General features: G+C 42.5%; 1 protein-coding gene across 1 annotated transcript in view; it reads left to right on the top strand.

Moving 5' to 3' along the window:
* LOC310813205 (titin-like) overlaps window positions 1-8,629 on the top strand; it is a gene marked incomplete at its 5' end in the record, with an annotated part of 146,534 nt that extends 137,905 nt beyond the window's left edge. The window contains 6 exon segments of the mRNA XM_083682068.1: window positions 35-5,256; window positions 5,858-6,014; window positions 6,212-6,741; window positions 7,064-7,217; window positions 7,844-8,137; window positions 8,253-8,629. Coding sequence (XP_083538194.1) covers window positions 35-5,256; window positions 5,858-6,014; window positions 6,212-6,741; window positions 7,064-7,217; window positions 7,844-8,137; window positions 8,253-8,542 — 6,647 coding nt within the window. The 3' untranslated portion in view covers window positions 8,543-8,629.
* Window positions 8,630-14,824: the final 6,195 nt, after the last annotated feature.

The following is a 14,824-nucleotide window of genomic DNA, read 5'->3' as shown; positions in this document are numbered from 1 at the left end:
TTGGTACTGATGAAGTGACATTTGTTTTTTCTAGTTCCTGCCATGATCCACCTACCCAAAAATCTGAAGGATAAGGAGGCTATTCCTGCCCTCCGTGGAGAGGTGGTGAATATCAAGATTCCCTTCAGTGGCAAACCAGATCCTGTCATCACATGGCAGAAGGGACAAGACCTAATTGACAACAATGGATACTATCAAGTTATTGTCACAAGGTCATTCACTTCGCTTGTGTTCTCCAATGGAGTTGAAAGGAAAGATGCTGGTTTCTACATTGTTTGTGCCAAGAACAGGTTTGGTATCGACCAACAAACAGTTGAACTGGATGTTGCAGATGTGCCTGATCCACCTCGTAGTATCAAAACCAGTGATGTTTCAAGAGACTCTGTCACTCTGAACTGGTGTGTCCCTGCTACTGACGGTGGAAGTAAAGTATCCAGCTACATTATAGAGAAGTGTGCCTCAACAGCTGAGAGATGGGAACGTGTTGCCCAGGCGCGTGACACTCACTACACTGTTATTAACCTGTTTGGAGGATCAAGCTATAGGTTCAGAGTCATAGCCGAGAACAAGTTTGGTCAAAGTGCACCATCTGAACCAAGTGATTCTGTTGTGACAAAGGAGGACAAATCAAGAGTCCTTCACTATGATGAAGAGGTTGATGATACCAGAGATGTTTCATCGAGAAAAGCTCCCCATTCAGCTGCTAAGGAGGTTCATAACAAGTACATGGTTGCTGAGGAACTGGCTCGTGGCCAATTTAGCGTCATTCACCGTTGTGTTGAGACCAGCTCTCAGAGGACATTCATGGCTAAATTCGTCAAAGTGAAAGGTGCAGATCAAGCATTGGTCAAGAAAGAAGTTGCAACACTGAATGTGGCCAGACACAATAACTTCCTGTGTCTCCATGAGTCGTTTGACAGCCCTGAAGAATTAGTCATGATCTATGATTTCATCTCAGGCTCTGACATATTTGAACGCCTTGAAACAGCCAACTTTGAGCTGTCAGAGCGTGAAATTGCCAACTATATCAGACAAGTATGCTTAGCTCTGGAGTTCTTACACAGTGCCAGTTATGGTCACTTGGACATCAAGCCTGAGAACATAGTGTACACCACAAGAAATGGCAGTAACATCAAGATCATTGAATTAGGACAATCAAGACACTTGACACCAGGAGAGCAGATCAAGGTTCAGTACACTACAGCTGAGTATGCTGCCCCTGAAATCCACCAGAGTGACATGGTCAGCACAGTTACTGACATGTGGTCAGTTGGTGTCCTGACGTATGTACTTCTCAGTGGACTGAATCCATTCACTGCTGAAACAAATCAGCAAACGATTGAACGCATATCAAATGCGGAGTACAACTATGAAGATGAAGCCTTCAAAGTGGCCAGTGTTGAATCATTAGATTTTACAGATCGCCTAATCACTAAGGAGCGTAGGCGTCGTATGACTGCAGCTGAGGCTTTGCAACATCCTTGGCTGAAAATGAAAACAGAAGAGCTCAGCAGTAGAGCTATAACGACCACAAGGCATAAGAGATATTACCAGGCGATGGTGAAGAAAGAATGGAAGACCGTTGTCTCAGGAGCTCGCATTGCCAGTGGTGGTTCCATCAGACCCCAGAGAGGTGTTACAGTCGCTAAAGTTAAGATTGCGCCATTTGAACATGGTCCACTTGCTGGACAAATTGGACATAGTGTGGTGGAAGTAGGAGGAAATGTCAAGTTTGTTTGCAACATTGAGAACTATGACAGCGCCACAGAGGTCACATGGTACTGTGGTGTCAGACAACTTGAGGCAGGTGACAAATATGAGATGGACTATGAGGATGGTCTGGCTGTCATAACTATACATGGCATCACCAGAGCAGACGATGGCACCTACAGATGCAAGGTTGTCAATGAGTGTGGTGAGGATAGTTCCTATGCAGAGATCTTTGTAACAGGGGTCAGATCTTACCGTGACTTCTTCACAGCACGTGTAGTGAAGAAAGTTAAACGCAGAGTGGACACAGCAAGACTGCTTCAAAAACCACCCGAGTTCACCCTGCCCCTGTTCAACCATACAGCCTACATTGGTGAAGATGTTCGCTTTAGTGTCACTATCACTGTGCACCCAGAGCCACGTGTTACATGGTTTAAATCTGGGCAGAAGATCCTTCCTGGTGATGATGACAAGAAGTACACTTTCACCACTGACAAGGGTCTTTATCAATTAATTATTCACAAACTGGACGCAGACGATGATGCTGAGTACTCGGTTGTGGCCCGTAACAGGTTTGGTGACGACAGCTGCAAAGCTCGTCTCACTCTGACTCCTCGCCCCGCAGCAGCAGATACAACCTTGAGGCCCATGTTCAAACGCCTGCTTGCTAATGTAGAATGTAAGGAGGGCCAGAATGTACGCTTTGAGATCAGGGTCTCAGGACTCCCAAGTCTGAAGTGGGAGAAGGATGGCATGCCAGTGGCATTTGGCCCATCAATTGAAGTTGTCCATGAGGGACTGGATTACTTTGTCCTGCATGTGAAAGACACTCTCCCTGAAGATTCTGGCACATACAGAGTTATTGCAACTAACTCAGCCGGATCTGCAAGTTGCCAAGCCACCCTCAAGGTGGAACTTGTCACTCACGTGAAGAAGGAATACCAGAGTATATCAGACCAAAAGAAACAAGCTGAGAAAGAACTAATTGACAAGAAAGTGAGGTTATCACAGATCCTTTCTGGCACTGAAGTAATGGCACTTACCCCATTGGCACAGCAAGCCGTAAGAGAAGCAGCCATTATGTACAAACCAGCAGTGACAACAAAGAAGAGTGAGAAGAGTGAAATTGAAGCTCAAAAACAAAAAGAAGAAAGGAAAAAGAGGGCAGAGGAGAAACGACTGCGTATGCCGTATGTTGTTCCGCCACCCCGTCCCCATGGTCCAACTTGCCTACTGGAAGACAATGAAATCAAACAATTTGTACCTTTCTCTGACATGAAGTGGTACAAGAAGCTCCGTGATCAATTTGAGATGCCTGAGCCAATGGAGAAAATCAAACAAAAGCGTCTAAAACGCATTCGTCTCTCCAGATGGGATCAGTTCTACGAAGTGCCTCTACCAAGAATCAAAGACCAGTACAAGCCAAAGTGGCGTATTCCAACAGTTTCACAGGATGATTTAGAGACAGTAAGACCTGCAAGACATCGCACTCCTTCTCCTGAGATGGATGCTTACCACAGAATAAGAAGGAGGTCTCTTGGTGATCTCTCAGATGAGGAACTTCTTCTGCCTGTTGATGAATATCTGTCAATGAAGAGAATTGAGGAGGAAAGACTCAGACTGGAGGAAGAACTAGAGCTTGGCTTCTCTGCCTCCCCACCAAGCCTCAGCCCTGTGCGCTTTGAGTTATCTTCACTGCGCCATACATCACCAAGGCGCATGACATATCAAGAGGAGGAGGGTGAGGAGGTGCCGAGGTATGACTCCTATCATATTCCCTCTAAATATGAGGCTGGTCCAAGCTACATTGACCTCCGCCAGCGCCATGACAAGGCCACATACAGAGCTCCAAGAGAGAAGCACAGAGTGCACGAGGAAAGGGAGGATCAAGAGATGCTGCGTCCAGAGACCACAACTCAAAGGCTAACCTCTTACAAAAGCCAACTAAAACGCATGGAGTTTGAGGAAAAAACAAGAGTCACAAGAAAGGAGAGAACTGTCCATGTGTCAACAGTGACTGAGAGTGTTGGGTTGGAAGCATCTGAGCATGTCTCTGCTTCATCTTCATCATTTACACCCTCATACATTCCTATGATGCGTCCTGTGTCTACAAAATCCCCTGTGACTGAAGCTAAATCAAAAGCAGGGAGAAGGTCCCCCACACCAGAGAGAACACGGCCAAGATCCCCCAGTCCGGTTCACACTGAGAGGTCAGCCTCCAAGCATGACGTGACCGTGTCTAAAGTTGACATAATGTCAAGATATGAGACCAGAAAAGCAGCTCTGAGATCCGAGAGGAAGTCAGCTGAAAGGAAATTTGAGGTTGTAACTCAGCAGCCTTTCAGCCTTGACCATGTCCCACGAGTGACAGTGAGGATGCGCTCCCATCGTGTGCCCTATGGTCATAGCACTAAATTCACACTTAATGTTCAATCAAAGCCAGACGCTGAGATCAAGTGGTACCATAATGGACAACAGATACACGAGAGCAGTAAATACCGCATCTCAAATCTGAGTGGAGTTCTGTCTCTTCAGATCCTTGACTGCCAGACAGAAGATAGTGGCACTTACCGTGTTGTCTGCATCAACACAAAGGGAGAGGCCTCTGATTATGCCACTCTGGATGTTGCCGGTGTAGAGTATTCTGCCTATGCTTCAAGCCGCAGAGATGAGGAGCCCCCATCCTCTTTTGTTCCTGAGATGACCAAGACAGATGTCTACCATGTGTCATCTTCCAAGACAGCATCCTCCGTAGAGGCACACATGGCAATGAAGACAAGTGAAACAACTGAAAGATCTGAAACAACTCAAAGAACTGAAACAACTCAAAGAACTGAAACAACTGAAACAATTGATACAACTGAAACACACGAGTATGCATCCTCTGAAACAAAGATGGAAGCTTTAGAAGTGTCAACTGTGGAGGAGGAAACAGCCATTGAAATAAAGAAAACAACTCTACCTGCAACAATACTAACAAAACCACAATCTCTGACAGTATCAGAGGGAGAGATGGCCAGATTTGTGTGTGATGTTGATGGTGAACCAGTGCCAAGTGTCACCTGGATGCGTGAGGGACAAGTCATTGTTTCATCTCTCCGCCACAATGTATTTTCAACACAGTACAAGTCTACTTTTGAGATCTCCTCTGTTGAAATGTCAGATGAAGGAACCTACACACTTGTGGTGGAAAACTCAGAGGGCAAACAAGAGGCACAGTTCAGCCTAACCATCCGCCGAGCGGTGGCCAAAGAGGAGGCACTGGCCTCTCCTCCCAGGGTGACATCACCAGAGCAGAGAGTGAAATCCCCTCGGCCAATCACATCTCCCAAAAGAATTAAGTCTCCTGAGCCAATAAGCTCCCCACAGAGAGTGAAGTCTCCACTCAGAGTCAAATCACCGACTGAAAAAGATGCCCATAAAACAAAGCCTACCATCTCAACTGGACTTCAAGACACCACAGCAGTTTCGGATACCATTGTCAGACTGACAATGAAAGTAACTGGAGATCCTATGCCAGCACTCTCATGGATGAAAGATGGAAAGGTAATTTAACACATACACTTATATTTTCAGCTGTATTTTATTTATTTAAAGAGATTGAACGCGATCTTTGAGAGTATGTCTGTATTTTTTAAACTCACGGGCCCGGATGGTCAGTATTTAGTTTGCTCAAATATAATCTATGAAACTGAATCACTGTCTTATTTCATACAGCCACAGAATCTATGTTTATCAGTACCAATATTATTAAGCAGCCATTTCTACTTTCAGTTTCACTTGACATGCCAGTGGTTTGCGCTCAGTGAATCCCGACACACAGAGACGCCACGCAAATTATTTCCTAGCATCACTTTAAGACTAGGGCTGTCGATTATAACAATAGTTTATTCATTTTTTTCTATTAGTTGATTAATCTACCGATTAATCTGATGTGGAAATATTTCCCCTTATTTTCTTAAAATGTCTCGACAAGAAACAGAAGAGGTGCCTAAAGAATGAGTGGGGGAGTAGTAGGGCACAAGTTAACAATTAACTGATGGGCTCCACATCAAAAGAGTGAACTGTCATTCCAATAAATTAAGACAATAGGGTGCTAATTGCTTCAAATTCAAAATGTAACTTGTGATTTCTTTTCTATTTGTAGGCTCTCTCTCAGGGGGGAAAATATGAAATCTTTGAAGAGCATGGTTCAGCACACCTTGAGATCTATGAATCTGAGGCCTCTGACAGTGGAGTTTACAAATGCACAGCCACCAACAGTGCTGGATCAACATCCACATCTTGCATTGTCACTGTTCAAGGTAGAAATACTAATCCAACATTTAACAATATTATTATTCTTATCCTTTTAGTATGTACTCAATCCACCTCTCTCTTGTCCTGTATCTATAAAGCTTATAATTGTATAGGTTATAATTGTATAGCTTATAATTGTATAGCTTATAATTGTATAAATAGTCCCCAGAATCTAATCAATGGTCCTATTTCTCTGTCTTAGCCTCAAACAAAACTAAAGCACTTGAGGAATCCAAGGAAATATCCAGCTCCTCTTATCATGCAAAAACAGAAATCACGGAGCAAGTTATGAAAAAGGAAATAGCTTATGAGGAAGTTCAGTCTTACACAGAAGTGAAGGCCTCCCACACTCAGATGACCATGACTGAGGGCCAGTCTCTCACGCTAAGAGCAAACATCCCTGGAGCATCAGATGTGAGATGGATCCTGAATGGAGTTGAACTTGCCAGCTCACAGGAGTACAGATATGGTGTGTCTGGAAATGACCACACTATGACCATTAGGGAAGTCAGTCAACATGAGCAGGGTGTCATCACATGTGAAGCTAAAACCGACCATGGTCTGGTCAAGTGCCAGTTTAACACAACAGTCACTGCTGAACGGTCAGACGCCCCATCATTCCTGGTGCAGCCAAGGTCTCAGAATGTCAACGAAGGACAGAATGTCAAGTTCACATGTGAGATTGCAGGAGAGCCTGCACCTGAAATCGAGTGGCTTAAAGACAACATCATGGTAAGCACCAATTAGTGGAGCGGCTAGAAGCCACATTTTTAAGAAATCGCAGTGCCTTTTGTGATAAAAGAACAACATTTTACACAAAGCAGGGGCAGATCTTAAGGAGAAAATGGCTGCTAATATCGCTTTGGGGCCAAGACCACATTTTAATTTTGATACCACACAATTTTGAATGGCCATACCAGAATAGATTATTGATGTGAGACCAATGATGGTTTACAATGTGTGTAGTTATAACACATGTTGTGTTAAGAGTAACTAGTAGTACTTGAAACCTTACAAAGCAGAAATTAACATTGGACAACATCTCTCTTTATAGGTATCTATGACATCACACATTAAATTGAGTCGTTCAGGAAATATGTACACACTCGAGATCTGTGAGACCACAGTTGCAGACAGTGGGAAATATACCATAAAAGCCAAGAATCAATATGGGCAGTGCTCTGCAACATCATCTTTAAATATCATTGGTAAGTTATCATTGTTTCATGGATCCATTGTTTAACAAGCTTACATTGATTTGATCAATTTATATGTGTTCTCACATGAAACTTGTGTTGTCATACGAGACTAATTGCTCTAGCAAACATTAACATCTAATTCAAAGCAGCTATCAGTGATTTCTGCATGTATGGTCACCAACAAAATGTAAGCAATGGGGAAAATTCATTTTAACATGAAAATACCACAAGATACAGTATGACCCATATGTTGTGCTCAATGAATTACATTCCCCTTTTCAGCATTATTTTTTCAAAAGTTGACTTGAATCTTTACATCATAAATTTACTAAATAAATGTTACCATTATTTAACAAATCTAAAAAATAATAATAATACAGTAATACATCCATATTTCTTTGGTTATGAACACTTGTTATACACTCACATAGGTATTAATTATCATGAGTCATAATCAATTAGATATAACCCTAACCCTAACCCTTTCTTTTTTGAAATCACTGATAGCTTCTCTATCAAAATACTATTACTAATTTAACGCTAATTTATACTTACATTCATTGCTAACACTAACTTGTTAGTTATATACCTTTTGTATATATGCCCAAGTTAGTTATATACCTTTTGTCTCACAGCTCTTGTTGAAGAACCTGCCAAAATGGTTCTTGTGGAGAAAAGTTCCGCTGTTGCAGCTGCCAGCTTACATGAAAGTTTCTCTGCCACATCAGCCCATATGGCTGCATCCATGCAGAGCGCCTACTTCAGCAGCTCAAGCAGTGCTGAGGTTACATTTGAGAGCATGGCAGCATCTAGCATGTCCACCATGACGGCTGAGTCAGTGGTAATGAGCTCCAGCAGTGTGGTGGAAATGTCCAGTGACTTACATGTGGAGGGTTCCTCAGTGAGAGCCCTCTCCCTGGGTTCCAGAGGTGAGACTCAACAGCCACCTGACAACATTGCTCTTGCACTTTCAATAAGAAATCCAAAGTTTAATGGGCAAATTAATTAACTTTTTTTTACTTTTCTTCACATCACCGCTAACAGGTGCACCACCAAAAATTGAAGCTCTCCCAGAGGAGATCAGTATTGAATCAGGCAAGTTTCTGACAGTTGCCTGTGCCTTCTCTGGAGACCCAACACCTGCCATTGAGTGGGCCCGTTCAGGAAAGCCATGCGGGGAGGGGAGTGACAGGTTCCATGTTGAGACCACCGAGGACCTCACCACCCTCATCATCACCAGTGTGAAAGAGGACGACGCTGGAGCGTACACCCTCAAACTGTCGAATGACCTTGGATCTGACACTGCAACAGTTAACGTTCACATTCGATCATAAAAAAAACAACTACAAGTAATTTCTATCCCCATTTCCCTCCTCCAGTACCTTTTTATTTATTGAATTAGCTAAAATAATCTTTACTTGATAAAGACCTGGATTTCTGTTCTTGTAAATATGAACTATTTTTATACCAAACTTGACATTCATTTATGCCAATCTAGACTCACGTCTAAAGTTGTTATAAAATGTGCCATATTGGATAATTATGACTTAGGATTTTTGAACCACTTTTCTGTGACATGTACATAATGTATATAGCCGAATTTAACGGTTATGGAAAATGTATGCATTGTTATTTATGACAATATTAACTGAAACAAATGAAACGAAATGTTTAACAGGAGAAAGTCTCACATGAAACGAATACCCTGAAAAACCTGAAACTAAACTCTGTGCCTCAACAATAAGTTGAAGTCTTAAGATTGCCTCAACAGGTAGAGAGGCTCCCTGTTGAAGTTTACTAAATCAGAGAGACAATGTTATTATGCACTGTGCGTCTGTGCGTGCAATATTACAATATTACTATGAATTGTAACATGACCATAAGACCTTGAGTGCTGTTTGCATTTTACCCTCATGTAAGCAGCACAACTAGGTCTTGTGCTCTGACTGACTATGTCATACCACCATTTTAATGACATGCTCAGAGTGCGAGCGGCCTGCACTTTGGGCACTAAATAATTTTATGTGCACTGTGTCTGGCAACGGACAGTTGAATTGACTTTTTCAAAGTAACATCTCCTGGCCAAGATACAAAAGTCAATTCAAGTACTTCTTTGCAGAGGCAGTGCTACCTCTTGGAGGATTGCTAGGTAATATTTTGTGTGTTTGAGTTTTTGAGTGTGTTTTAGCTAGAAATTCACCTTGTCAGTAGTCAGGGCAACCATCAAGTGAATGTACCACAGTGACACCATCTCCTGTGCAACAAAGAGTGCAAATGCATTAATGTAATGCCCTGCACTTTGATTTAATCTGTTGATGTAGTATTACCAATATATTCATCCTCCTTGAGTTTTATGAATTACTGATTTAATAAAGCATGATTTCAGCACTATTAAATATGTCTTTGCTTCTTTATTTGACTCAATTTGTGTTCAATTCCCTTGAACCTTTAGCCTATTGTTTTCAGAAGAATTATTACACATTTTCAAATGCAACAAGAACTAGAGAGGACATATTTGACCGCACACAGAATTATACTAAATAATCATTGTTATCAATTCCTGCAGCTTTATAGCTGATGAATTGACAGAGCCTGGGACTCTTCTAAAAATATCAATTAATTTAGGGGTCTATTCTCATTTCTTTGCACACCACCTTCGTGCACGGATCTGTGCCTTACGCGCCAAATGTGCGTGCGGAGCTCCAGCACGTATTCCAATGTCAGCCCAATACGCGCCAATGCGTAAACTGCGTGTTTGGGGTGGAGAAACTAACAGATTGACAGTTGAGTGGTGAATATCATAGATATGCACATTTTCATCTGATATTTTATTTTTCTGTACAGAGACTATAGCCGACATCTTCACCAGAGACTGCCCTCTTGTTTGTGTGCAGTATACAATATTGGTCATCAAATGACTTTACAGTTGAATGATTCACACTTTAAAATAGATTCATTCTGTAAATCATTGATCTTATTTTATTAACTTTGTGATAGTTTTCCTTACGCAGCAGTCAGCAAAGAGCTAGTGCCAACATGGTTTTGTTGCCCAGGTAATGGTTATATGGTGTTGCTTTAGATGTAGGCTTACAGGAATGAACGCACGCTTGCCAGCAGATGCAGATGGATTTACTTTAAAATAATGTGTGCGCTTGAGATAGTAAAGCTCCTGCGACAAGATACATTTTTCTGAGACCCCTCCCGAGTTCAGTAGCCTATGTGGGCAAGGATATGTCATGGGCAGGACATGTCATAGAAGAGACATTAGCAGTATGAAACTGTAATTATGTAACTATTGTGATTGATAAGAAACTTGAATTATTGAGCATCATTCTGTAGTCTGATTTGTCTTCTCTAGTGTGATATGTTCCAGGAGTCCAGCACCGGTGGCTTCACTTTTTAGGTTTGAGCTCTGCTTTTTTGAACATGCAACACATAGCCACCAAGTCCACACGTGTATCAGACTTATGTCATAGGCGGCTGTATAGAGAAAGACTACCACCAGATAGCAGGGAAATGTACAAGTCCAATTTGATGTGTCATACAACCAAGTCATGAGCACTGTATGATAATTCCACAATCCTTACACAGATAAGGATATTGAAGATCTACATACAGTACCAGAGACATTTCTAAAGCATTAGAATTTTGTTTTAACAACTTCATAACAATTTCCAAGACAGCAAAAACAAATCAACATCACAAACAAGCCTCAGTTCATGCTCACATATGCCAAGTGAAGAGGCTGACACATGAGATTCTTTTAATGGAGCCTGCAGAAATGTATAGCCTTACAAACAGGTTCTCTTTGGCACTGCAACAGTATTCGAAATTATATAATTATTTCACTCGGATACTGCCAGAGTTGCACTTCCATTCTTATTGAGATAAGTGGAGTCTGTGCAAGCTTGCAAATTGAGATCCAGTTAATGGCTGGCTCTTGTAATCACACCAGAGACTGCACAGAGAGAACGGGACAGGAAGGTAAGACACCAAATATGCAAGCCTACTTAAAATGCTTTATAACAATTTTGTGAATAATAAGCAGTTCAGCATGCAGTAGCACACAACTCACATTGGCGATTAAAACTGTAACGAGAAGTGGGGATATTCTTAACATGATCCAAGACTAGGCTGACTGCAGGTATATCATGGTATGCATACAGCAGCTCCTAGCGCTGGCCCGGGGCTTACAGGCGCCAGCAAGCGGCACGTAAACCCTGGACCAAAGCTACCAACCTTGAACTTCACTAAATCTTCATTTTAAGGGCTCGTAGAATCTAGTGACATCGGGGTCTATTCTAACTTCCTTGGGCACCAACGAGCACGGAGCTGTTCTTTACGCGCCAAATGTGCGTGCGGAGCTCCAGCGCGTATTCTAATGTCGGACCAGTATGCGCCATTATGCCAACTGCACGTTTGGGCCGGAGAAACTCACATTTGAGCGATGTGTCTCATGAATGTCATAGATAAGCGCATTCTCATCTGATATTTTACACGCAAAATCTCCATGTTCCGTGCGCGCTGGGGAGGCTGAATGAAGTCCAGCAACACTCAGGGTTCGAAATTGCATCTTTTGCAATCAGTATTTTATGGATGACGGTTGATTCAACAGTAGGCTAATCAGGTAATGTAACATTGCTCATGTTTTTGCCATTTGTTGAAGTGACACTGGAATTAATTAAAAACATAAGTAGCCCTATTGAAATACCACTGCAACCTTTATCTGTGGTAGACGTTTCACTTTTTAGTGGTATCGGGTAATCTAGCCTACCCTTATTGGGTCAGTTGCTATTAAATAGCCTAAACCAGTGGTTCTCAAACTTCTTCTGTCAGGCCCCCCTTTGGAGGAAATATTTTTTGGGGTCCCCCCCTCGCCCCAACAAAAGTCATGAAATGGGTCTCATGAAATTTATTGAAATCTTGAGACTATTTTTCAAAAACAAAGAAAAAATACAATACAATCACCTGGTATGATGCCATCTGGGCCTTGCTGTTCACCGATGTAGCTTTTACCATGCTATTTTCCTGCTTACGGTATTCTTCAAGTTTTCTTTTGAAGAAGTCGAGTGGCTTCTTGACGTGACTGGGGTGTAATGTCTCTGTGTCTTTTTAATTAGTTTGGTTTCATACTGTCGGCTGCGAGAGCTTTCAGACACACAGGGGTCTCTCCTCACCTCCCACCACAGTCGATGTGAAGCCAAGAGCAAGATAAGCTTCTTCATATTTTCTTGCCTTGGTTTTTTGAATAACGGTGCCCTCACACCTGTTTGCGTCATCATCAGTTATTTTTCTTTTCATCCCTGTCAAATACTTCTCCATGTTTCCACTCAGAAAGCGCCACACAGTTTGCCGGCTAGTTTGACAGCTCTTTAAAGAAACCGCCTCGCAACAGTAACTAAGGGAGGCGGAACTAAAAATAGCGTCCGTTTCCACAAAACAATAGTTCCGCACGCTGGTTCCGCATTCCGCCTTTTTTCTTTTTTTCTTTTTTCTCTCGCGGTCGTGGCCGCTCGCCCCCCCCCCCCCCCCAAGTCCCCCCCCGGCGCCCCCCCGGGTAAGCCCACCATATGCAAAATCTAAATCCCGATCCAAGCCACCCACAGCCTCTTGCCACGCTGGAGGCTGGCCCTCCCATAACAGCATCCAAGCCACAGCACATCTCATACTTCTCACACACCCACACATAGGCATCTCTACAGAGTAACCAAACTATAGTGAACTGAATTTATCTTTACCTGACAAGTTTATATGTTCCCTCATTCAGGTCTTGAAGCACTGTAACATGCCAAAACCAGTTGATTTCCTTGTTCACCTTGTCATGGGTTGGACAGTCATATTCATTGATGTACCCCAGGTGTCACCTTCCTTAAAATCAGGTATGTTGAGATTAAATCTGCAATTTTTTCAGATTTCAAACAAACATTCAGATATGACCAATACATACACCACTTTGTAAGCCCTTACTATAGCATCTAATAGCATACTATAAAAAGTAAAACAGACACTGGTTGATGTACTTCATATTGTTTCAGGATTGGGGAATATCTGGTCAGTTTCAAAATGCAGAGCCTTACGGCCTCCGCCCCCACCTCCACCCTTCCCTCCCTTGACACAGAGATCTGCTCTTATGGTAATGGATTCATACTGTGGAAGTCCCAACTGGGCCTATACATTGCAAACTGCACACTACGTTTTTTTATGTCATGCCTTATAAACAAAAAGATATGCAACCTGCAAATGAGATGTCTGTTATGTTGTTTCAGATCGATTTAACTGAACATGTCACAGGACCAAAAGGTGAAAAGGTATTGCTAGTCTGATTTTAAAAAAGATATCGTCTTTATTCCAATGTTATGTATGCTGTTTATATTCACAGTTTCTCTTTAAAGGGTTGCAGAGGACTAAAGGGGCTGAAGGTAAAAAAAAAACAATATATGATTAGACTTCATGTAATGTATCTCCCACGTTCTGTATGACTGGGAGATATGTATATGACTTGGGTCTGTCTTACAGGGCCAGCCAGGACTAATGGGACCAGGAGGAACACCAGGGCCGTCTGGTACCATGGGTAGCCCAGGCCAATGGGTCAGTGCAAGAACTTCAACGTCACTTTGTTCAGCAGCTGATCTCCATGTCTGGTGTTCATGTTGTAGCTTGTCTTCATTCCTCCAGGGAGAAAAGGGGGACAGAGGCTGGCGTGGTTTATTCGGTGAAATCGGCACAGCAGGAGTACATGTGGTAAGCCCTCGACAGCACCTGCAAAAAAAACCTAATGCAAATACCATACAATAGTACAATAACATACAAAATGCCAAAGCACTGAATGTGTGTTCTTACAGGGTCATTCGGGACGCAATGGATCGAAAGTAAGTCTGAGTCGTCATCAAGCATTCCACAATATTACATACTGTGTGATTAAAGTAGCCTTCTGCAGTGAATAGGCTGGCCCACCAATCTGAATAATCAACATGGAAAAACTGGCATTGCTTAGTAAAGGTAACCGGGGAAACAGTTAATCAACAAGTGCATTGTGTAATGTTACCTATATGCTTCTTTCTTGCTGTTGGAGGTGTGTGAACAAAAAGTGACGCAGATTGTCTGTGTGCTGCTGTAACCACAGACCTTACTATGATTTTACCTCTGAACTAATGGCGAACATGCGTCAAGACAGTGTCCTCCACACACTTCCGCATGGGAACGCCATTTTCTTGTGCATCATTTCCTTATCATTCAGAAAAAATTCTCTTGCACGTCTGACATTTTTGAAAACATGGGTTATGCCAAGTGTTTGGAGGCCACCATCTTGATGCACATTTGCCATTGTTTCAGGGCAGTCGTTCAGCAGAACTTTCTCTGTTACTTTTACAAGCTTTTCGCATTGTAAAATTGGTGGGCCAACCAATTCTCAACTTCGGAAGCCTACTTTAAGGACCTGAGACCACCTGTCACATTATTAACATGCAATTCAATGTTTATCCTCAAGGCGGCACTGCATGTGCCTCCACACTACAGACAGTAAGCAACAGATTTGATAAGATAACAAAAGTAATTATAGCTGCGGGCAGCCATTCCCGGCATCTTAGCTTTGGCACAGTATCGCAATGCATATTTAA

This window comes from Argentina silus, assembly GCF_951799395.1.
Source record: "Argentina silus genome assembly, chromosome: 12".
Taxonomy (NCBI): domain Eukaryota; kingdom Metazoa; phylum Chordata; class Actinopteri; order Argentiniformes; family Argentinidae; genus Argentina; species Argentina silus.
Note: the sequence above shows the minus strand (reverse complement) of the source record. Positions and strands in the feature narration are given on the sequence as shown.